The sequence below is a fragment of the Neopelma chrysocephalum genome, unplaced genomic scaffold (assembly GCF_003984885.1).
Source record: "Neopelma chrysocephalum unplaced genomic scaffold, ASM398488v2 Primary Assembly neopelma1_138, whole genome shotgun sequence".
NCBI lineage: Eukaryota > Metazoa > Chordata > Aves > Passeriformes > Pipridae > Neopelma > Neopelma chrysocephalum.
Window position 1 is genome coordinate 5,376,425 of NW_020897800.1, and position 23,165 is coordinate 5,399,589.

The 23,165-nt window shown below is 54.3% G+C and overlaps 2 protein-coding genes across 2 annotated transcripts; both read left to right on the plus strand.

The window, feature by feature from the left end:
- Positions 1 to 115: 115 nt before the first annotated feature.
- Positions 116 to 4,789, plus strand: TIRAP (TIR domain containing adaptor protein). The gene is made up of 6 exons (XM_027699400.1): positions 116 to 315; positions 2,507 to 2,590; positions 3,024 to 3,091; positions 3,308 to 3,362; positions 3,588 to 4,184; positions 4,323 to 4,789. The coding sequence occupies exons 4-6, from the start codon at positions 3,356 to 3,358 to the stop codon at positions 4,364 to 4,366; spliced, it is 648 nt and encodes a 215-aa protein (XP_027555201.1). The 5' UTR covers positions 116 to 315; positions 2,507 to 2,590; positions 3,024 to 3,091; positions 3,308 to 3,355; the 3' UTR covers positions 4,367 to 4,789.
- On the plus strand, positions 4,675 to 21,268 carry DCPS (decapping enzyme, scavenger). Its single transcript, XM_027699398.1, has 6 exons — positions 4,675 to 5,118; positions 6,217 to 6,385; positions 13,929 to 14,074; positions 16,621 to 16,734; positions 19,891 to 20,001; positions 20,809 to 21,268. The coding sequence occupies exons 1-6, from the start codon at positions 4,702 to 4,704 to the stop codon at positions 21,073 to 21,075; spliced, it is 1,224 nt and encodes a 407-aa protein (XP_027555199.1). The 5' UTR covers positions 4,675 to 4,701; the 3' UTR covers positions 21,076 to 21,268.
- The last annotated feature ends 1,897 nt before the right edge of the window (positions 21,269 to 23,165 follow it).

Here is a 23,165-nt window from a genome sequence, read left to right on the forward strand (position 1 = left end):
CCCGCCCCCTCTCGCCCCGCCCTCCCATTGGCTCCCAGCGGAAGAGGCGGGATCCGGCGTGGGAAACACGGCGGCTGTTCTCGCGAGGCTTCGCGAGCTATAAAATACGCGGGCGCATGCGTGATGCACTCGTGGGCTGTGAGGTGGTGGTGGACGCGTGGCGGTGTGAGGGGCCGGGTCTGGCATCGCGACTTAGACCCCTCTGCCTGGGACAGCTGTTGTAAGCCTGGCGGTGCCCCCGTGCCCTGTTACCCCTTTTGCCACCTGCCGCCGCCTGCGTTCGTGTCTGCGCGACAGCGTCTCCAGCCCTGTGAGGTACAGGTGGTGCCCGGCCCTGGGTGGCCGCTACGATGCCTTCAGGCATCTCTGTGTCGGAATTTGGGTGTATTTGTAGCTTCCAGGGAGAAAAGCTGTTCTTTGGCTTCTGCATAGCTGCGCATCCCTTTGTGTTGGCGCCATAAGTGAAAGCACGTTGATCGTCTCTTTAGGGGGGAAATCGGCTTTATTTTCTCACCCGAACACCTTTTTTTGACCCTGTCTTGCAGCACTCTGTCCTCACCATTTCCTAATTTCACAGGTAATCTCGCAAAACGCGGGCTCCCAGTGATGACCTACCTGAAATTCGTGCTGCGGGGATTTCAGCGTGGTGCTGGTGGGTCCAGGCACGCTGTGGATCGAGCCGTGCCTGCTTAATTGCTCTTAATTACTCCTTTAAGAGTAGTTATGTTATCGCTGATGGGGGTGGAGGTGCTGCCCGTGGGGACTCGGGTTTGTGGGTTCACCCTCGCTCAGATTTCCCTCTGGGGCAGCTCGAGGGGGTTCCAGGTGAGGTGACTCACACGGGCAGGTGACTCGCCCTCCTCTGGGCCGTGTCCTCGGGCAGGGAGTTGGTTTTTGGGGCGTTGGCAGCAGTGTCAGGGCAGGGATTAATGGGAAATGGGTCACAAGGGGACGAGCAGTGACCTCGGGGAGGTCAGAGAACTTGGGGTTTATCCCTGAGGGAAATACTTGCCTCCAGGCACGGAGGTGTGGGGGTTTGTCATCCCAGTTGACCTGCAAGCAGATGGACGGGCACTGGGGTCATATTTTGGGGTGGGGGCAGGTGAAGCAGCCCTGAAATGTGTGTGATGGGCACTGACCATCCTCTCCATTAACATATTGAGTCAAGTGAGTGCTGCTGTCTCCCAGGCTGGGTTGGATGGGACGTGGAGCAACCTGGTCTAAGTGGAAGGTGTCCCTGCCCGTGGCAGGGGGGTGGAATGAGATGAGCTTTAAATCCCTTTGAACCCAAACCATTTTGGGATTCCATGATTCTCTGTGCTGGGGTGAGGACCCACCTTGGTGGGGCCCTGGCCCAGCTCCTCCAGGGTGGGGGCCCCAAAATTGCAGTTGCAGTTCTGTGTGCAGTGAGGGTGTGATGGCCATCACTGCTTCAGGTGAACAGTGGGAGATGCTGACCCATCTTCATGCTCAGGACCTCCCCATGCTCACTGTGGAGATGCTCCTGTGTGAGTGCCAGGGCTGTCTTCTCCAGGGGTCCCAGGGATAGCAGGAGCCTCTGCAGGTGCTTGTAGGTCAGGGGAGCTTTGCTGTCATTCAGGGTGAGGTGGGAAAGGCTCAGCACTGGGGCTGGACCTCCAGTCACCCACCTCCTGGTGTCACAGGGGGTGTGTGAGACCTCCTGGATCACCCCCAGCCACCAGCTCAGGCATGGTGGGCGGAGGGTTTAGTGTCCACCTCAGAGGTCACCACGTTGTCCCGCAGTGTAGGAGACATGGGGAACGCATCTGGGCAGCCCCACGCCAGGAACATCCTGTCAGGGAGCTGGGTGGGCATGCAGGCCCTTGAGACCCCCCCCCCAAATCCCTGGGAGGTGGCACCAAGACTCACCTGGAGCCCGTCTCCCCCAGGGCATGGAGGAGGAACCGCTGGGCGTTGGAGGGGTTGAGGGTGATGAGGGGATGAAGGCAGTGGCTGCCACCAGCAGCAACGGGCGGATGTGACCTGGGAAAGGAGTGATACAGGGAGGATTTCTGGGGGAAAAAAATGCTTTGTCTGGTAAATTTAACTCTTAAATAAGCGGGAGTGGCAGACATGGAAGCAGGGAGTGGGCGGGTCCGGGTGCCGGGAGGGCTGGGCACAGCGACGCACAGGCAGTGAGGGCAGTGGCGGATGTGGGAGGGAGGCCCTGGGGAGGCCTGGCTTCCCCTCCCCGCGGTCCCAGCTCACTTCCCCTGCCCGCTTTCACATGCCCCGGCCGAGGCTGGAGCTGCTACCAGGCGGGGGCACTCTGGGGAGTGGGCACTGGAGGGACGGGGCAGCTCCTCCACTCTGTCCCTGGGAAGCTGGTGGCCGCCCCTGTCCTCCCTTCCACCTCAAGGCAGTTTCATTGGGAAGCACTTCTGGATGTGGAAGCTGTAAGGATGGATCAGCCTTGCCATTCACTGTGGATCCCATTGGACTCCAGAGTGAACACACTGCATTCTATCCCTCTTTTCCCACCTAGGTAATCCCAGATCTTTTTTCTCGACGAACCCAGGGGCTGATGCATCCCCCTTCCCTGCTGTGGTGCCAGACCCCTGCATTCCAGGTGGGTATCTCCCAAACTTCCCCACACCATTCACTGTCCATGCTCATTGTTCCAGATACACTGGGGCACTGTGGTTTCCCTGGGTGTGCCGGGGTCCTGCCGCATTTTCCAGGTCCTGTGCTGTTCTTGGAGTCGGGGAAAGGCTTCAGTGTGACTTGGGGTGTATAGTTTTAGGAGGGATGATGCCAGCAGTGGGAAACAGCAGCTGTTTCCCACGTTGCTGCTCCTGGGTGCCCTCAGGGAGGGTCTGGGCACCTCAAACGGTGCCAGGAGCACAATGCCAGGGTATGGGATGGCAGGACCTGGCAGGAACAGGCAGGAATGGCAGATGACACTAAGGATGCACAGCTCTGGGCATCACCCACACTGTCTCTGGTTTGCCAGCAGCCAGTCCATCCCTGGTGATCCCTGCTGATCCTTCTCCCTTCCACAGGATCCTTTCCCCGCTGCCAGGAATGAGGGTCTCTCCTGCCCGCTGGTTCTTGGCCTCGCTTGCTGCAGGTGTGTATCTCCAGCACAGGCAAACACTCCTTCACAGCAAATTTTGGGAAGGCAGATGTGGAAAACCCTGCTGGGGGTGATTTTGGGGCTGCTTGAGAACACCCCAGAGCTCTACATCCCTGGAACAGACCCTGCTGAGCTCCTGGGGCTGAGACCCACCACAGAACCGTTCCTGCTTTCCTCATATTTGTTTTTATCCCTCTTTTCTGCTCCCAGGAGAGGATTCCCACTGGCTACCGGCAGCTGAGCAGGGTGCTGCCCGCTATGGCTGGTGAGTGTGGGAATAAACCCTCTGGGTCCATCCCCTCTGTGATGTGACAGCCTCCAGGTGTTAGTGGCAGCCGAGGTTTTGGGACCAGGGTGGTTTTGGGGGGTCAGAGTGAGATCCTGCCCAGCCCTTCCCACCTGGAGGCATCCTGCTGATCTGGCCATGCTGTGCTTGGGAAGCCCACGGGGTGCTGAGCCCCCCAGACCTCACTGCAGTCTCACTCCACAGGCTGGTTTAGGCGGCTCCTGCACAAGCCCAAGCCCAGCTCGGTGGAGAGCAGCCTCAACTCCAGCCACTCCACTTCGTCCTCACCTTCCTCCTCCTCTTCCTCCTCTGCCAAGAGCTTCAGCTCCTCGGCCACCAGCTCCATCCCGCTGTCGCCCGTGCCGGCGCCGGACATCAGCGCCTCGGACAGCCCCCGGTGGGGCAAGAGCTATGATGTGTGCGTGTGCCACAGCGAGGAGGACCTGGAGCTGGTGGAGGAGCTGGTGTCCTACCTGGAGGGGCAGCCCGAGAGCCTGCGCTGCTTCCTGCAGCTGCGGGATGCAGCGGTGGGCAGCGCGCTGGGCACGGAGCTGTGTGACGCCGTGCGGGGCAGCCACTGCTGGGTCCTGCTCATCACCCCCGCCTTCCTGAGGGACCCCTGGTGCCAGTTCCAGATGCACCAGGCGCTGGCCGAGGCCCCCATGGCCAACGGGCGCACCATCCCGGTGCTGAGGGGCGTGGATCGCAGGGAGTACCCCAAGGAGCTGCGGAACATCTACTACATCTCCATGGCACTGAAGGAGAACAGCTTCAGGCAGATCAGGGACACCGTCCTGCGCTGTGAGTATCCACTGGGATGCTGGTCAGACATCAGTCTGTTGGGATAAGGACCATGGGAAGTGACCAGATGCCATAAGTTTATTTAAAGAGTTGATTTTTAGGTTAATTGGTTGCTAATGGGGCTTATCTGCTTTGCAGACCTTCAGGAGCTGTGCCGGAGCTCCACGAGTGGGATGGAGTAGTGCTGGGAGCAGGCTGATGCATCCCCATGGATATCACGGAGCTGTCACCTCCAGGTCTGGATGCAGCCACATCCCAATGGACCCACCACGCTGAGCCACTCTGAGCAGACCTGGGAAGAAAGAATGGGAAGTTCCTCACCTCCGTGGGGGACAGTGGGCTGGTGGTGTGATCTCCATCCAGTGGCTGAAACCCCCCTGGCGGGGACAGGGGCATCCATCACGCAAACACTAAGCTCTGACATCGGGTGGGTCTGGGGATCTCCAGAGCTCCTTATGGTGCTGGTGTTCCCTGTCCTGAGGGGCTCTGACACCCCCGGGACCCCCACTGAGCTGACATGGCACCCGCTGGGCTGCGGGCAGGACAAGGCGGGGTAGACGTTGCACGGGATCGTCGGGACTACGAAAATGCAGAAGTTTTAAATTCTTCTGGTTTTCCTGATTTTTTTATTTTTGTGTCCATCCCCGGTTCGTGGGTTTTGTGGGAGAAGGAGCCGGGGGGTGGGGGAGGGGCGCGTGAGACCTCCGGCCCGCCAAGGGGCGCTCTTAGGTCGCGGGGCCCGAGGCGCCGCGCATGCGCACTTGCGCGCGCGCGCGCCATGGCGGAGACCCCTCAGTTGAAGAGGAAGCGGGCGGAGGAGGAGGGCGAGAATGAGAATGGCGGGGCCGCCGCCGCCTTCTCGCTGTCGGACCTGCGGGTGCGGCGCGTCCTGCGGGAGTCGGCGCGGGACAAGGCCATGTTCCTACACGCGGAGGTACCGGCGGCGGGGTGGGGTTCGGGGGGGGGCGGTTGAGGCCGCCGCCATGTTCCGCGGTGAGGGCTCGGCCCCGCCCACCTGCGGCGCGCGCTGTGAAAGCCACGCCCCTCCCTCGAGGCCACGCCCCCCGGCGGGTCCAGCCCTCGGGGACCCTCCGACCATCCCATCCCAAATCCAGCCGAGCTGGGGCAGGAGGTGGTTGCTGCCCGTTATTGCAGGCCTCGGGATATTCTTTCTTATTGGTGTAACTTGCTTTTGGGTCCGAGCAGGTTTTTTGTGCCTGCCGGGTGAAGTGGTGTTGAATTGCGAGATGCTGGCTCTGGGGCTGTAAATAGTATAGACGTGTCCATTGTGTGCCATTACAGGGAAATCTGTTTTAAGTCCAGAAGCTTTATGGTCAGAGAGCCTTGGCTGTGGTGTGGGAACCGTGCGGGTGCCTCAACTCCTGGCTTCTGGAAATATGCATCCCAGTCTCAGGACAGTGGGTTGCTGGTCAGTGGGGAACAACTGGTCCCAGACCTTCTCTCTGCCCTGTGAGCCTGGTGGGGTTGGGAGCCCCATGTGAGCCCTGTTGCTCTCTCTGGGTGATGTGGTGAGGCCTCACCTGGGTCCTGTACAGGCAGGAGAGATTCGAGGTGGGGGGTGTTCCACACCCAGCACCTCCCAAAACCACCCTGCTGAGCCCATGTCTGGATCAGGGCCGTGGTTCCTCAGAGCAGGGCAGCAGTGAGCGCTCCCTGTCCCAAAACATGCTCCCTGTCCATGGTGCAAATCCCTACACCTGTCTCTGCCCTCTTCCTGGCCCTCTGGCTGCGCCCGGTCAGCTGGGGAGCATCCAAGATGAAATCAGGGATACTGTGTCAGTGGGAATCCTGGGTTGAGTCATTGCCCACATCCCATGCTCCCCCAGAAACCACCTGTGTTCCCTGATGGGAGCAAATTCCTGCTGTGCCTCAGGACAAACATGCCTCTTGTTTTTGGATGGGCTGGACTGGACTGAGGGGCTGTGATGTGTGTGGTGCGGTCCCTGACCTCAAACTCCCCACCCAGCACTGGATCCCTGATTGCTGACTGCTTTATCCCTTTTTATTCCAGAGGATTGGCCTCTCTGGAGAGGGGACAGATGCTGTAGTCATCCTGGAAAAGACTCCTTTCCAGGAGGAAAAGGTCCCGGACTTGCTGAAGAAGGCGATGAAGGCAGAGCTGCAGATGCAAAATGACATTTACTGCACATTCTACCTGAGCCCTCCCCCGGAGCTGAGCGGTGAGTGCCCTGGGATCCCAGGAGGGCAGCTGGGATCCTGGGAAGAGTGGCTGGGATGCTGGGATGTGCTTCCTGCCCGCTCCAGAGGCCAGGATGCAGCGACACGGACAAGTGGTACTGCCAGATATGGCTCTGCCACCCCAGCTGTGGTTTGGTGACAGCAGCACAGCAGGCCCAGCTGGTGAGGCTGGGGGCTCATTGTTGCTCTGAAGGAAATGTCTTACTCCCAGGGTTTGGATATTGTTCCATATCATTCCCTTTTCCCCAGGCTGTGGACACATGGCTCAGTTCATGAGCTGCTGAGCAGCCATTGTTTCGTTCTGTGCCTTGGTATAAAGGTGCAGGGGGGCTTAGGGGGTCCAGGGCTTTCCGTGGGTTTTTGTCACTGCTGTCAGTTACTCAGGTAAGAGTTGTCTCTTCCCAGAAGGTTTAAATTGAAAACAGCCTCTGCAGAGCACGTGCAGCTCCTGCTCATCCCAGGCTTGGCACCTCACAGGCTTTGTTTTTGTCTCCTAGTAAGGGCAGGCAGCTTGTGTTTGAGGGGTTAACCTTGAGTGCTGGGGGGATTGGCCCCATCTCCCTGCTGATTTCACACATCTGTGTGTTACCAAACTCTGTTAATAACAGACTGTGACAAGGACAGATGGACACATTGGGGAGCTTCAGTGGAAGGCTGTCACTCTGTGAGAGGGATTCTTGTCATGGTGGAAAGGTGTCCTGCATGGGTGGTGCTCTCCAGCCCCTGCTGGGAAGCAGGTCTGGGCTGTGGGCAGGCCAGGCACCTCAGTTTAATCATGGAATCTTAGAATGGTTTGGGTTGGAAGGGATTTTAAAGCTCATCTCATGCCAACCCCCTGCCATGGCCAGGGACACCTTCCACTATCCCAGGTTGTTCCAAGCCTGTCCAACCTGGCCTTGGACACTTCCAGGGATGGGGCAGCCACAGCTTCTGTGGGCAACCTGTGCTGGGAGCTCACCACCCTCTCAGGGAAGAATTTCTTCCCAATATCCCATCTAACCCTGCCCTCTGGCAGTGGGAAGCCATTCTCCCTTGTCCTGTCCCTCCATCCCTTGTCCCCAGTCCCTCTCCAGCTCTCCTGGAGCCCCTTTAGGCCCTGGAAGGGGCTCTCAGCTCTCCCTGGAGCCTTCTCTTCTCCAGGTGAACCCCCCCAGCTCTCCCAGCCTGGCTCCAGAGCAGAGGGGCTCCAGCCCTTGGAGCATCTCCATGGCCTCCTCTGGACTCGCTCCAGCAGCTCCACATCCTTCTGATGTTGGTCCCAGAGCTGGAGGCAGCTCTGCAGGTGAAGTCTCACCTGCACAGAGGGGCAGAATCACCTCCCACAGTTAATTCCACATGAATGCTGGTATGTGCTTTAATTCTGGAAGTGCAGTGATAAATGCCATGTCAGCTCTTCCATAAACACAATAACAGCCAAACAGGTTTAACAGAGGCAAAATTAATCTGAGTGATTGCCTTTAAGTAAGACGTTGTTGCAGTCTCAAATTAAATTTTCAGGATATTTGACGTGCCTTCCAAAAAACATTCCTGTTTTAGCTCTGTTCCCACAGCATAGGAGGAGGCACTGTCTGGATTCGGGAGCTCGTGAGTTGTGCAAAGCCCCTCTTGTCCGGTGGAAGTCTCAAAATTAAAGGTTTCAGTGGCAGGAAAACACTGTAACACCACGGATGTTGTGGGAAGATGTTAAAGCCGCGCTTCCTCAGCTGGAAAAGCTCCTGCTCGGGCTCCTGCTGTGCTCCAGCCCGGCAGGAGTTGCAGTGATTCCCACGAGGTGGCATTGCAAGCCTGAAATCCCGAGGGCTCTCTGCAGCCCAGCCCTGCCAGCCTTTGCCTTCCTTGCAGCAGCGCTGTGTAACTCCAGCACTACTCTGACAGTAGAATTCCTTCTTTTCTTTAAGGCTTATGGCAGGTGTGAAACCCCTCTTGCAGGTTTGAATGAGGAAGAAGCCTCTGGCTTTTTTTCTGCTGAGCTTCATCTCTTTAGTGAACTTTTAAATCCGTCTTTAAAAGGTAAGTTTTTGCAGAAATATTACCCAGTGGTGCATCTTTGCTTTCAGCCCCTCCTTGGCATTGCTCTGCTTGCTGAGCACCCCCGGGCAGGAGACCAGGAGGGCACTGTGGAGCTGGAGCTGCTCTCCAGGCTCCCCATAGTGGAGCTGAGAGCAAGGAGGCTTCTTCCTTCCAAGCCATTAGCACCCAGCAGGTGTTCTGTGGGTACATGGCTGGAGGGCAGCTGGGCTGGCACCGGGGAAACACCCGTGTGTGTCAGGAGGGGAAGGAAATTGCACTTGTGGGCTGAGTCACGGCCCAAGGACGAGGTTGATGTGAGGAATGCAGCTTAAAAACCTGAACTGGAGAAATTGCCTGTGAGGCCGCAGAGGGTGTTGGGGTTTGACTGACCTGGGATGGTGAGTGGTTGTGTGGAGACCCAGGGAGCCCTTGCAGGGGGTCTGGGTGCAGGGTTAGAGAGATGCAGGGGTCTGTCTCCTGGTCCTTGCAGGTTTACACCTGGGTACAAGACACAGTAAAATATTTTGTAGAAAAGCTCAAACTTTTGGCATTGAGCAGTTCATGGAACAGTCCTGGGTTGTGGTATTGTGGGATAAAGGAATTCCCCTGGGTGTTTTCACAGCACCCTGGGCAGCTGGGCCCCCCCACACTCAGCCCTTGCTTTCTAAGGTTAAATAAACCTCGAGACTGAGGAAATGGTGACGGTGAGTCACTTGTGCCTCGGGTGCACTGAGGGTGTGAGGAGCTGCCTCCCCCGACCCTCTGCTTTTCCCAAGTGCAGTTCCCAATGCCACCTCTGTGGTCCCAAGTCCCCGAGGTTTCTTCATTCAGCTGGAGTTGCTTACAGCCTACAGTGGAGATTTCCTTCACCCTGTCCTTGTTGAAATGTTGGTGCCGCTCCCTCCGCGCAGTCAAGCCCGCGCAGGCCCCGTGCAATGACGGCTTGTTTGCGTGGTGAAGGCAGGGGAGGGGAGGCCAGACAAAGCATGTTACTTGAGCAAATGACTCCCCTCCAACCTGGGAAGAGGGATTTTGCTGTGGGAAGATGAATTTCGCTCTGCTGCTGCTGAAAGATGAGATTTTTTTCATGGCTGGGAGCACACCGGCGTGAAGGCGGCACCAGATGAGTCTTGCTCGGCTCATTGGTTTTATTGCATATGTCAAAGCTAAAATGGAATATAACGTTTCCAAACCAGCCAGTAATGGTCAGAGTTCATCTGAAGGGCGACCCAAACCCCCAGAGTGAGGAGAGGGAACTTTGTGAGCGAGTTTGTGAGGAGTAGTGGTATCAGAGCTGCTGTAGCTGCACTGCTGCCAAAGTGCACGACTTATTTTAAGGCCACTCGCTGGATGTTGCCTTGATTTAAGAGGCAGCTTATGCCTAGAGATGAGAGATAGTGGTGGAGGAAACCCAAGCCTTGGGCCTTTCCGTTGCGGGGAAACAAAGGGCTGACTTCATAACAGCAAAGATTTTCCTGCTGCCAGGGGTTGATTGCAAAAGCCAGATGGTTCAATCAACCTGTTCCCTGATAACATCCAGCTCCTCGCACCCCTTTAGCAAGGAGAGCTTGATGTTTCCAGCAAAAAGTCTCCTCTTACCTGGCTGCTGCAGGATTGTGTGTTCCACAGCACCAAAGCCATGCTGGTGTGATGTAAGGGCTCTTATCAGTCCTTTAGCCTTTACATGGGGCTCAGGCTTATTAAAAGCATCTAAAACCCAGCACAATGGGAGATACTCTGGCTCCCTCCCTCCAACACAGGGTGGAGAAATTATGGGAAAAATAGGAGAGTGTGGAAGGAAAGTTTTCAGTCATGCAGGAAACGGTCTCTGTCCCAAAAAGGGGCTGGTTTCGGGCAGCAAGGAGCTGAAGAAACTTGCAGGAGCTGCACTGGGAAGGCCGGTCTGTCTCCTGGTGTTTCCATGCTCCAGCTGCCTCTGGGGCTTGCCCAGCCAAGAAACCTCCCATTTACACTGAAATCAAAAGCTGGAGCCTGAAGCTGTGTGAGTGTGGGGGTGGTTTGGGGGACAGTGGGAGGTATCACCATGCTTTGCTCTGTGTTTTCAGGGGTGGTAACCTGCAGATTTCCCCTTTGCAGTGGCCGTTGCAGCTGAACCCGCCGTGTCCTCCTGGGATGAGCCCCAGAGCCCAGGCAGCCTTGGCTGAGTCACTGGCACTGCCCCTTGCTTGCCCTGGCATGTGCTGGCCATGGAGACTGGGAGCTCTTGCCAGCTTTATCCTTTTGGGCTTTCATTCATTCACTAAGGAGAGCCCCAGCTCTCTGAGGCAAAGCTGTGTCGTACCTGGCTGGGGTTGGGTTGGACTCTGGTGTTCCCGTGTGACCCCTGTGCAGTTGTGATCCTAAAAGTAAATAAACTACTAATGCAGCAGGGGCGGGGGAGGTTGTGTGCTATGTGTTGGCTTAAGGCAACACATATATATTGGCTTAGAGCATTATATATTTACTTAGGGCTGCATCCAAGGAGACACCTGATAATGGGAAGGCAGCCCAGAGCTGCATGTGGCAGGAACAAGGCTGGCAAAGAAAACCTGTCAGAGTCCAAGTGAAACGTCTCTGTTGTTCCCTGGCCTTGGCAACTTCCTGCACTTGATGGTCAAGTTGATTAGGCACGTTATAAACCAACACTCAGCTTCCTGCTAGCATAGGGAGGAAAAAGCACACCACAGGCCCAAAAGCAGAAACAGGTTGTGCCTGCCCTGCATGCTTCTCTTGGTTCCCTGGGAGCTTTAAATCTGTTTAAAACAGGCTGACAGTGCTCCATGTCAGTGCTGCTGAGTGGGGTGGGAGAAGCCACCACCAGGTCTCTCCTCACTGCTGGGCCTGGAGGGGAATTTTGGCAGAGCCTGGGGACAGCTTCGGCCCAAAAGGGGATGAGGCATCACTATTGAGCTTGGAGTGCTCTTTCCTATGTGCATGAGCTCTCTTACCTTATGTTTCATCCTTTCCTCCTGGCAACAGCTGCCTTCAACTCTTTTTCCCCTTCAGTTCCTCAAACTGAGCTGGTGTTTTGATTCTTCTTGTGTCTTGGGCTGCGTTTTCCTCTCCTGTTTTTAGCAGAAGAGTGCGTGTCTGGTCAATCTGAGCCTCCTTTTCTCCTGAGCAGTTTCCCAGGGTGGTGTTTGCCCTCAAACACCCTTTGTAGGGTGAACAGCCCAGTCAGTTTTCTCTGCCATGGCAGTATTTGCACCTCCTGTTCATCCAGGTTCCTTCAATTAAACCTCCTGGTTTTTTTTATAACCTCTAGTTAACTGATGGTCGGTCCTGACTTCCAGAACAAACCCCAGATGCTCCGTGATGTCCGGGGCTGGCGTTTGGGAACTGATGTGACTTGGGTGTGAGCGGAGACAATCCCTGGCCCTTCTGCCAGCTCACAAACCCCCATCACCTGTCCAGTGGTTCCTTACTCTGTTTCCAGGCCGGGGCAGGTTTTGGGTGCCCCACAGCCTACGTGCTGCTCTGGTGCACGTGGAGCTGCCAGGAACAGGCCTGGAAATGGGAGCGTGCGGCCGCGCGCCAGCGCTGGAACGATCCCGGGGCGAGCCCAGTCTCGCGGTGGATGGTTCCTGTGTCCAAGCCTGGGCTGCCTGTGTGCAGCTCCTAAGGACTCTGAGGCTCTGAGCAGGTATCAAACAGCCTCTCTGGCTGCAGTGATTGATGCTAATTAGCATTGCTGGGACATTTTGGGGTTGATGAGACCTTTAGAAGGGAAATGATCATTAGTGAACCGCAGCCTCTCCCCCCTCTCCTCTTGCAAACATCTGCTCAGCTGCAGCTGCACGTTCAGGAGTTCTGTGATCTCTGATTTAAAGCGCCCTGAGTGCTCTCCCCCAATATGAGCAGCCCCCCCCCCCCAAACTGGGGGGTGCCAGGGAAGCCATTCTGGGTCCCCTGCACCCCCAGGCACTGTGGTTATCACCACCCAGCATGGAGGGGCTTCTGCTGCAGTCCCTGCTCTTCTTTTGGGGTCTAAAATTAAACTGTGGAAGTTTCTGCCTGAGGCTGGCTGTGGTATTTTATCTTTTGCCTTTTTTGTTTTCTCCCCAGTGCTTTGCTGGTCTTTTTAAGTGAGGAGAGCTACAGCCTTGTCTTTTTTTCTTTGGTATTACATCATCCTGCTAGAAGTGCTAATAGAGTCCTGGAAAACAGCCTTGTTTGAACATGTGTATGGTGGGAATCAGACCAGACTGCCCTTGTGGTTTGCATTTTCATATTTCATGTTACCAGCATTTTCCTGTGGATTTCATTAAGCTGGGTTTGGCATGGAATGAAAAGGCAGAGTCTCTGGGCTTGTACAGCACCAACCTTAAAAAAACAGAAACCAGAAAACTAAAAAAGGCTCAAACCACCCTAAATCCTGGCTCTAGGAACAAATAGGTGTTTATATTCAGTGTCTGGCTAGCATATAAACATACATAAAGCACGAGGCATGGCTTTGGTCATGGGTTTCCACGGCAGACCCTGGGCACAGACTGTAGCGTTCATAGTGCCCCAGCCGTGTGCCTCAGTTCAGTCCAGGCTGCCCAGGGTTTGCCTGGGCTCACAGGGCTTCTCTCCTCCTTGCATTGATGTTTAGGGCAGCTCTGTGTTAGCTGGGGAGGCAGAGGCACTCCCATGCCCTTGGAGCACCTTGAGTTGTGTCAGGCTCTGTATCACGCATCCAATCTTGGCCAAAGAGGGATGTTTGCCGAGGGTTTTACCCCTTGTGGGTAGGATTTACTGCTGCCAACGTCAGAGCTGCCAGGTCAACAAGGTGAACACTTGCAACCTGTTTAATGCCACAGAAATTAGACAGCAAAGTTCTAATCTTAAGGCAAACAGAAAATGTTTTCTTTCTGTCACAATAAATGGGGAAATGCTCTTTGTGGGCAGGGGGTCACTCAGCCCTCTTCCCTCGGCTCATCCTGCACTGTGTTGACCCATCAGCCCACGTTATTTGCTCTGGATCTGTCCCTGTGCCCTTGACCTCATTGCCTCCTGCACCTGAGCCTCGAGGCCAAGCACCCTGAGAGCTCTGGGAAGGAGCTGCTCCTTGGAGCTCCTCTGGGTTTGTGGCTGGAGAAATTTGCTGGGTGCATCCCGTGAGCTTTGGATTTGAGTATGAGGATGCAGCATCCCTGTCCCTGGGGTTGTGTTCCATCCTGGTTGTTGTCTGCACATAAACCCTGCCCTGGGAGCTCCAGCTCTGCCCTGATGTTGCTGATAGGCCTGAAAGAACAAGTGTGGGAAAACCCTTCCAGACAGCAAACTCCTCCACCTGGACTGGAAAGACAGGCCCTGGCTGTGTTGTTGGCTCTTCCTCCCTCCAGAAAAGCAGCGGCAGTGCAGGAGGTTAAAGCAGTTGTTTGCTTTCCACGTCCATTTTCCCTCACGCTGTTTTACTGGTGTCTCTTCAAAATGTCTTAGTGTGGCATTTATTGAAGGGGAAAACAGATTTATTGGGGACTGAAGGAGGCAAATGTGAGTCAGTAACTTAGTCCCCATGTTTGTTCCTAGAGATCAAGGCCACAGTGGTGTACCCTGCCACGGAGAAACACATCCAGAAGTACCTCCGGCACGAAGTGCACCTCATCCGGGAGAGCTGGGAGGATTACCAGAACATAACCCTGCCCTTCATCCAGTCCCAGAGCTTCAGCATCCAGGTATGGAAACCACCACCTGCCCCTGCAGAGAGAGGTCTTTGGTCTCCAATGCTCTGGGCTGTCAAAAGTCTCCTCCAGAACCCAGGCTGAAGAACTGGGAGTGCCCTACCCCATCTCCCTTCTGGTTGTGTTGTCAGCTCTGTGGTGCTGCCCCCTCTCCTCTGGCTGGCTGGGACATCCTTTTCCGTCTTTGCAGAAAAACATTTGCCTTGGACCTGTACTCCGAGTTGCCTTTCCCAGGGTTTCTGGAGAAAAGCTGAGGCACTCCTCCTTTCCAAGGGTGGCTCCCTGGGCGTTGGTGCTGTTCTCTGGGCTTGTCAGGAGTCTCTGGGGTGTTGTGGAAATGGAAAGGCACAGATTGCTCTTAGATTCCTGCATCAGAACTCACTCCTCGGGCTTTGGCTGCAGCTCCTGCCATTCATATTCGGTCCATGTTCTGTGTGGTGAAACTGTTACTTTTAGTGTTCTCCTTGCCCCAGGGAGACCCAGACTTTTCCCCTGTTTCTATCCTTTTTGACCATTCCCCTCCCTATCTTTCTCCTTTAGGGACCAAAGGAACACAAGTCTCTAGGGACCAATTTGTGCCAGCCTGTGCAGAAGGGGGAATAAAACAAATCCTGGGATTGCTGAGGCTATCCATTAAAAATAAGTCCCCAAAACCAATGAGGGGGCCTTGGATACCACCCCCCCCTCTTTCCTGCTGCATTAAACTGCAGCATTTATTAGCTGGAGAAAGGCAAGGGTGTGTTTCCACCTGGTCACAGCCTGTAGGATGTTTTATCTATGCTTTTGCTCCCAAAGCTGTTGAGTTTCCTGGTGTAGCAGCTGCCCTCAGGAATGGCTTGAACTCTCACTCTGCCTCTTCCACCAAGTGCTTGTGAGCTGATTTCTGTACATGGAAACATTCCTGGTGACCATCAGGAACATCTGCTGAGGAATCATGGTCAGCACAGTCAGTCCTTGACCTCTGGGGTTTGATAATGCTGCTCCTTGTCTTTATCCAACTGGTTTTGCCGAGTGGAAAGGAAAATGTGAAGGGTAACAGAAGTACCAGGGGACCACAGAGCCCTCTGTGTTTCCTGCTGGAGGATGCAGAGCGTGGATGCTTTCAGGATAATGGTTTTATTGTGGTGCAAGTCCCTGGACATGTGTTCTCCTCGCTGGGCTTGTGCTGGGAGCAGCAGGAGCAGTCAGTCAGCTGGGGACCTGCCCCATCACGAGGCAGCCTTGGGTTTAAAATGCAGCTCATCTGATCAGTGAGCTTATTTAGGGCACTGATAGCTTGGCACTTGTGATCAGAGCAGGCACAAAAACCCCAACAAAGACCACACTTCCATTTCCTGCTGAGCTTCCTGCTGAGCTTTCCTCCCAGGGTCACGGAGCACAGCGAGCTTGTGCCGTGCTTTCCAGAATCACTGGGAGAATCTAATCTCTAAAATGTTGTTGCTGAGAAGAAAAGGCCAGAAATTTAAGCAAAAAAAACCCAGATCAGGGGAGGAGAGGTTGCTTTCTCCCTCCAGTTCACAGTGATCCTAAGTTTTGATTAGATTAATTAAACTCTGGATGGAGTTCCCCTAAAGTGTCTGGTGTGCACAGCACCCACCAGCGTGTTTGTGAGACTGGCTGCACCTCCCCTACCCACCTGGGGCAACCAGGATGTTCCATACCCATATTTGGGTGGGGAAAATGATGTTTCCAAACATTTTCAGCTTCCAAGCTCCAGCAATTTCCTGCTACCCTACGTTACTTCTGGGGGTATGGCTGGGGACTCCCTGGACAGTACTTAAGCTAGGGCTTAAGCTAGAGCATAATGTGCATTTTGGGGGTGTAAAGAAGGATGCTGGAGCTCAGGCTGGGAACCAGGGAGCGCAAAGATGCTTTTCTCTGGTCTTACTCTGTTCCTGATCCCTGGTCTCTTCCATTTCCAAAACTCTTTCTGAATGGTGCTTTGCTTTGCAGGAGGAGCATGGGGGGATTAACCAGAGCAGGGCTTACAGAAGTCTGGAGGCTGGAACTATAAGTATGGAAGAAGAAGAGTGGTGAGCTGTTTCCTAATCAGCCAGGGAGCCAAGACATGTGCACTGCCCAAAAAACACAGGCCTTTTGTGTCCCACCCCGGGAGCTGCCAGCAGCCAGGGCTGCATCCAGCTCAGGCTTGGGAGCAATCTGCGCCTTCCTCTTTGGACAGGGAACAAAATCAGCCAAGTTCCCTTCCCAGAACCTGTTGTAAAGATTTTGGTGCAGCTTGGGGGGTAAAAAAGTGTAAACAGCTCCACGGTGCTGCAAGTGGTGTGTGCTGAGCCCCACGAGAGCTGAGTTCCACTGCTTTTCACTGAAGTGCTCATAATATCCTGTAGTTTGTTGGTTGTTGGAGGGTTTTATGGATAATTATTTGGTCATCCTAAAAATCAGGCTGTTGGAGTTGGGGTTTTTTTATATTCTAGTTGCAGGGAGTGTGCAGTAATCCATGAGCTTGGGCTAAATGCACCTGAGATGTTGGGGTTTATATTCTCTGCTGGTTTATAAATCATATGTTTCTCTTTCAGTGGGTGTATAATATCCTGGAGAAGAAAGCTGAGGCCGATAGAATCGTCCATGAAAACCCAGATCCTTCCAATGGCTTTGTTCTAGTTCCAGATTTAAAGTGGAATCAAAACCAGGTTGGTTTGCTCCTCTAATGCTGCCTGTCTGAAGGTTATCCTGAAGAAATGTCCATTTTCAGGCTACAAACAGCACCCTGATGAGAGTTTCAGTGGGTGCCTGTGTCCTTGTGTTCACACTTGTGCCGACTGTGGATGCTGCAGAACCCAGGCTGTTCTCACTGCTGCTGGCATGTATTTATTGGGTTCACTTCCTCTCCTGTATCAGCCCAGATGTTGAGATGTTTTTTTCAACTGCATATTTATTCCTGCTGAGCTTCTCTGGGGTTTTTTTTGCAAGACTTGACTTTAGGTGCAAGAATGTTATCCTTTGGCTGCTGCAATTAACTCTCCTCCACAGCTATAAGTAGATGGTCCTTGGCTGCTGAGCAGCTTCTTCACCCCTCCTGGGAGTGGCCACTTTGTGAAAATGACTTTTAAGCCCAGGCAGTAATCCTAAATCGAGAAGTATTTCCATGTGCTCCAGCTCCCTTTCATGCTGTACTTTTGGGGAGATGAAACTCCAGACACCTCCCCTCTCCCCACCTTCCCCAGGGAAGTTGGTGGCATCAAAAAAAAAGTCCCCTTTGTGTTTCTGATCCTCATCTGCTTCTGCAGGTGGCAGGCAGGGAAAGTTCCCATATGATTAAGGCTTAGAAATGAAACTAAAACTCAAAAAAATGGGAACACAAGCCTGCAATGGTGGGCAGCACCATCCTGTGTGTCTGTGTGGGGAGCAGCTGTTTGTGGTGCAGTGCTGAGTTGTCTCAGGGAGGGACTTGGGGAGCACAGACACCACTGCAGGGTGGTATCTGCTCCCCGTGAATTCCCTGCACATCAGCTACTTCAAAAATCCCCTGCTGAGCTGTGGTGGGGTAACCAAGCTCGAATTTCCACTTGTTCACAGGAGGCACTACCTTCTTCCTGGAGGGACTTTGCAACAAGTCAGGCTTTTGGGCTGTGCCACTGTGCCCTGTTCAGTGCCCTTCCAGGGGGGCAGTATTTGGGGACCCTAAAACATGCAGCATGCTGTCCCTTTCCCAGCTGTGAGCAATCTGGTGGAAATCCTTACTTGCTGCAACCAAGCTTTACAATTCACATCAGGATTGGGCTAAAATTTGTGCTTCAGCTTCCCCTAGAGACCTGCTGCATCCACCTCTCCCAGCTGGCATGGTCAGGGAGCACCTCAGTGGTAGGATTTGTCCTTAGGGAAGGCTTCCCCATGCTCCTGTCGCCTCTTGGAATGTTGAACAGGATCTTCTGGATTTCTCCCTGACTGCTGAGTTGCTGTCTGCACCCTGGTCATCCCTGGAGTGATCTGGGCCCTTTGCTGGTCTGGTTCCCAGGCAGGCCAGCCAGCATCCCAGGAAGGGCTGTCAGCTTTGCCTTTGAGCCAAGGAATTTTCTCTTGGCTGTGGGTGACCCTGAGCCAGAGCTGATCCTGCCAGCCCTGGGGCTGCCCAGGAGCACTGGTTCCTCCCTGGAGCCCTGGTTCCTCCCTGGAGCCCTGGTTCCTCCCTGGAGCCCTGGTTCCTCCCTGGAGCCCTGGTTCCTCCCTGGAGCCCTGGTTCCTCCCTGGAGCACTGGTTCCTCCCGCTGCATCCCACCCGCTGGTGAGGCTGCCGAGTGGAGTCAGGGAAGCAGACACAGCTCCCAGCAAGACTCTCCAAACCCTCCCTCACGAGTCCTGTCAGCAGCATTGCCTCACACTCGCACCTGGCCCTCAAATCCTGCAAATTCACCTGGAATTATTTTAGGCTGATGGATGGGAGGAAAATTTCTCCCTCGTGCTGTGAAATCTGCTGGCCTCAACCTTCTGGGCGCTGCCTCAGCTCCTGCTGCCCAGCCTCAGTAGTGGTTGGAGGTGGTTTCTTGGAGTTTTTGTTATCATTGGGTTTTTTGGTTTTGTTTTTATTTAATTTTTTTGTATTTTTTTTTCCCCTCTACAACTTTTGAGTTGGTTTCAAACCCACAGGAGGCCCGAGGCGTTGCCTGAAGCGATGCCTGGCATGACATCATTCCGGGCCTTTTTAGCAACAGGCTTATTTGTTTCAAACAGCAACATGCAGATGTTGTTCTAAGGAGAGGAGCTGTTTGCTTTCCCTCCCACCAGCCAGCCTGGAGCCAAAGAGCACGACCTGATACACTGTCTTTTTCTGGAGCTGTGCCTGGGAATCAGAGGGAACAGCCCCGTGGAGGGTCCTGAGAGCATCCTTTGGCACATGCATCTGTTTCCAAACAGCCACGTGGGTTTCTCACAGTGCTGAAGAGATCTGCTGGGTCTCACACACCCAAACCCTTTATTGTTTGTATTAGAAAGTCACTAACTGAGCTGAAGGAGACTGGGATTTTTATGTTTTTAAAGCGTAATGATCCACAACTTTATGTCTTGTTAAACACTGAATGTGATAAGAGCTCCAGGAGGTGCCAAAGGTCTGGCTGAGAGCTGCTGAACGGGCATATTTCACTGCCCTGGGGTTGTACAGTGACCAATTAGTCTTGAAAATTGTTATTTATAGAACTGCTGTGACTGGAGAGTGGCCAGCTGTTTGCACAGTGGAAAAGTGGGAAGCTTTTCACTGGGAAAAATCTACAGTGGCAATTTTGGCCTCTGTGGTTCACTATAAATCCTCGTCTGAGCAGGGAGATGAACCTCTGAGAAGGCCATGGAGTGTATGCAGGGGGTGCTGGCAGACCCCAGGCACCTTGGTGACCCCCACATAGCTGGGTGGGCACCTGCACCAGGTCTCCAGCCTCAGTGCCACAGGGACAGCGTTTTTGAGGTGCTCAGGGAGATGATGTGAATGTGCAGGAGCAGCACCGAGCTCATGGTGTGGAAGAGCTGATCACTCCATCTGCCTCCAGAGCTGAGAAGGCATTTGTCATCCCGCTGTTTGTTGGTTGGGATGAGGCTGTTCTCTTCTGCTTATTCCTGGACAAACCCCAGTTTGTCCAGAAATGTTTTGAGGTGTAGTGGGTTTGTGGGTGAGCACATCCCATATGGGGCGATTCAGCCCAGCCTGGCTGTGGGTTGAACACGAGGGCAGGTACCCCTGTATAACACAGGTATCCCTGTATAACAGAGCCTGGGAAGCCATAGATGGTGTGTCAGGTTCAAAGTGCTGCTGCCTCCATCTGCTCTCTCTGTGTCCCCTGCCTCCCCCTCTGTCTCTGCAGCTGGATGACCTGTACCTGGTGGCTGTCGTGCACCGCCGGGAGATCAAGTCTCTGCGGGACCTCACGGCCGAGCACCTCCCGCTGCTGAGGAACGTCCTGCAGGAAGGGAAGGTGAGCCTGAGGCTGGTCCCACACCACTGTCCTGGCCAGGGAGGGCTCAGCTGCCTCTGCCAGGGCACTGCCAGGATTTTCTGGCACAGCATCTGCCTGGGGACCGATAAGCAGGAGATGATATATCACAAAACAGGGCTCTGCTGCTCTCTCTGCCTGGAGACCCCGATCCCTGCTCTCCATCAGCACCTTCCCCAGGTCATGCCATGTCGAAGGTGCTTTAGGGGTGCTCCATCCTTCCTGTTAACAGTGAGCTCCCCATCCTCCCCATATCAACAGCCTCCTCCCCGACTCCTTCTGTCCTCACCAGCTGACGTGTTTTTCCACAGGGTGTGTTTGGGAGATGGATGTGCAGGAGCTTCTCTTTCCTTCACTGCGTTAGACTTTGGAAAGTAATTGCACTGGGGAAAGTGGGAGATTAATTAAGAGATTAGTCAGGGGATTGCAGCGCATGGAGCCAGAGTTCACTGGTGCTGTTTATAGCTTTAATTACACCGGCTGGTCACAGGATCCCTGTCACTCTCTGAATGAGCCGGAGCGATAAGGGTGGAAGGGAAAATGATACGAGTGGAGAGCACGTCCCGTCATGGAGGGAGAAAAGTGGGACAGCTGGAGGCATCACTCCATCCCTGCTGAGGCTCAGAGGGTGGGAAGAGCTCTGCCCTTTGCAACTTCCCCCTCTGCCGTGCAGTGAGGAAGCAGAAATCCCTTCTGCCTTTCCCTATGCCTTCCTTGCCATCCAGGAATGCTCCTTTCCGTCCATTCCCAGGTGTTGGCAGTCCTGACCCATGTGTTTCCCATCCCCAGGAGGCCATAGCGAAGCGGTTCGGGGTGCCAGGCTCCCAGCTGCGGATCTACCTGCACTACCAGCCCTCCTACTACCACCTGCACGTGCACTTCACCGCCGTGGGCCACGACGCGCCGGGCAGCTCCGTGGAGAGAGCCCATCTCCTGGCTGATGTCATCGACAACCTGGCCATGGACTCCACCTTCTACCAGAAACGGGCCCTGACCTTCCCCCTGCGGGCTGATGAGCCCCTGTTTAAGAAATTCCAGGAGGCAGGAAAAGTGTGAGCAGGGAGAGGTGCTTTTGTATCATATTTTTTTAATGAATAGCCCTTTTACTGGTTTTTTGTTTGTTTGTTTTTTTAAGGTTTTGTTGCTTTCGTGTTTTTTAACTCTGTTTTTGTACAAGATGGGGCTGATGATCCTTTGCTATGGAAACTGTGTTGTCTGTTGAAGTCCATTAAAACATTGATTGAATAAACCCCTTTGAGTGTGCTGGATTTTACCCTGGAGTGGGCGCCTCTGGGATGCAGCGAGCATCCAGGAGGGTTTGGGCAGGAGGGGCTGTGTGTATCCATCTTCTCCACCCCAAGGACAATCCCTGTCCCCAGATGTCAGCCCAGACAGGGGAGTAGCCAGACAGACGGGTCCAAAAAGCACACTGTCCTTAGAAAGCTTCATGTATTTCCTATGAATTTACCCCTGGGAAAGGGATTGCAGCTTTCCTGGGGCAGGGAGGGGTGTCTTGCTCCAAATGAATCAGTGACTAACCCAGTCCTCGCCCTTCCCGGCTGGCTCCGTGGAGACAAACGCTGTGTGTGCTGCCTGATCCCAGCCCCAGAGCCATCACCTCCACTGCTCCTTCATCATCTCCATCTGAAATGACCTTGTGTGCAAGGGCAGCCCTTCCTGCCAGAGCCTGCTCAAGGTTTTGCAAAGATTATAGGGGGAAAAAAAAATAAATAATAGTGCTCTTCCTTCTGCCGAGGGGGTGGTGGGGCAGGGGAGGGCCAGGAGTTGGACTTCATGATCCGTTGTGGTGGGGAAAACCCAATTTCTCTGTATGGAGAGAGCTTGCTCTGCCACCCAGCCACTGATTCCACTGGACACCAACCTCTAAATTCTTCATGAGCTCTTGCTGCCAGAAAGGGCTCTGGTTTCTGGTCGGTAACCAGGGTGGAATCGCAGGAATCATCTCTCTGGTACCCAGTTCTTTGCTCCTTTCCACACGCTGAGCTCTAACAGGGGTGTTTTGGTTTTGTTTTGGGGTTTTTTTTTGCTGATGGGAGGAAAAACCAGATGTGATTTGTTTTTTTCAGGGCTGCTGCTGTGCATGGAAGCTGCTGTGATGGAGCAGCTGGCTGGAGTGCAAGTGGCATCATCAGAGCTGCCCCAGGGCTTTGCTCAGCTCATCCCATTTATAGATATTCAGGTCAGGCAGTTCCCTGGTACCTTTTAGCAGCAGGGAGAGGCAGAGCAGCTGGATGCAGCCACCTTTCATTATTTCCCTTCAGAAATTCCCATTTGCTGGGTTAACAGTTGGACTCCATGATCTTAGAGGTATTTTCCAACTTATTCTATGAGTCTAAAACTCCAATCCATGGTAAGAAAGCTGGAGTGATCTCCCGGGGGAGCCTTTCCCTCTTGTTCAGCTCTACCTACCTCTGGAGCAGTGCACAGCAGGGGCCAGAGTTGATTTTGGGAGCTGGGGAGCTTTAGGATCTGGAGGTGGTCAGTGGGGTTGGCTGTCCCCTGGCTCTCCCTTTCTCCAGGTTTTAAATTGCTGAGGGAAAGGGATGATTTTTTTCAATACCAGAGCATTTTCTGTGCCAAAAGGGAGCTCGGTCTCGCTGGGTGAGAGAACATCCCAGTTTTATGTCCCCACCCAGGCCAACCCAGGGAGACGATTAAATAACCCATCCTGTCTCCTGAGAAGCCTCTTTGGTCCTCAGGTATGGAAAAAACACCCTCAGTCTTGAAAATAGACTCTCTGAGGGTTGTGAGAGACAACCAAGCAGCACATCTTCCACAGACCATCTGTCTGGCTCCTGCTGGAGGAATCGTTTTCTTGGGAGACTAGTGAGCATGCTGCCATCACCCATGGAGCTGTGGGATATATGGGGCCAGGGATGGGGGCTGTCCCTGCCTGTCCCAAGAGAAGGGGTCAGTGGGAAGGATTCTGATGGATCTGGAGCCTTCAAAGGATTTATTGAGGTCCCGGGGCTGGGTCTGCAAAGCCAGGCAGTGTTCCCAGGCTGTGGCTTGGGGAAGGGTGAGTCGAGGTGGTCGGCAGGACAAAGCCAGCTTGTGCTGGGCATGAATCACCCCATTCTTGTCCCTGTGGAGCAGATGCTGTGAGCCTGGCCGAGGGCATCCCC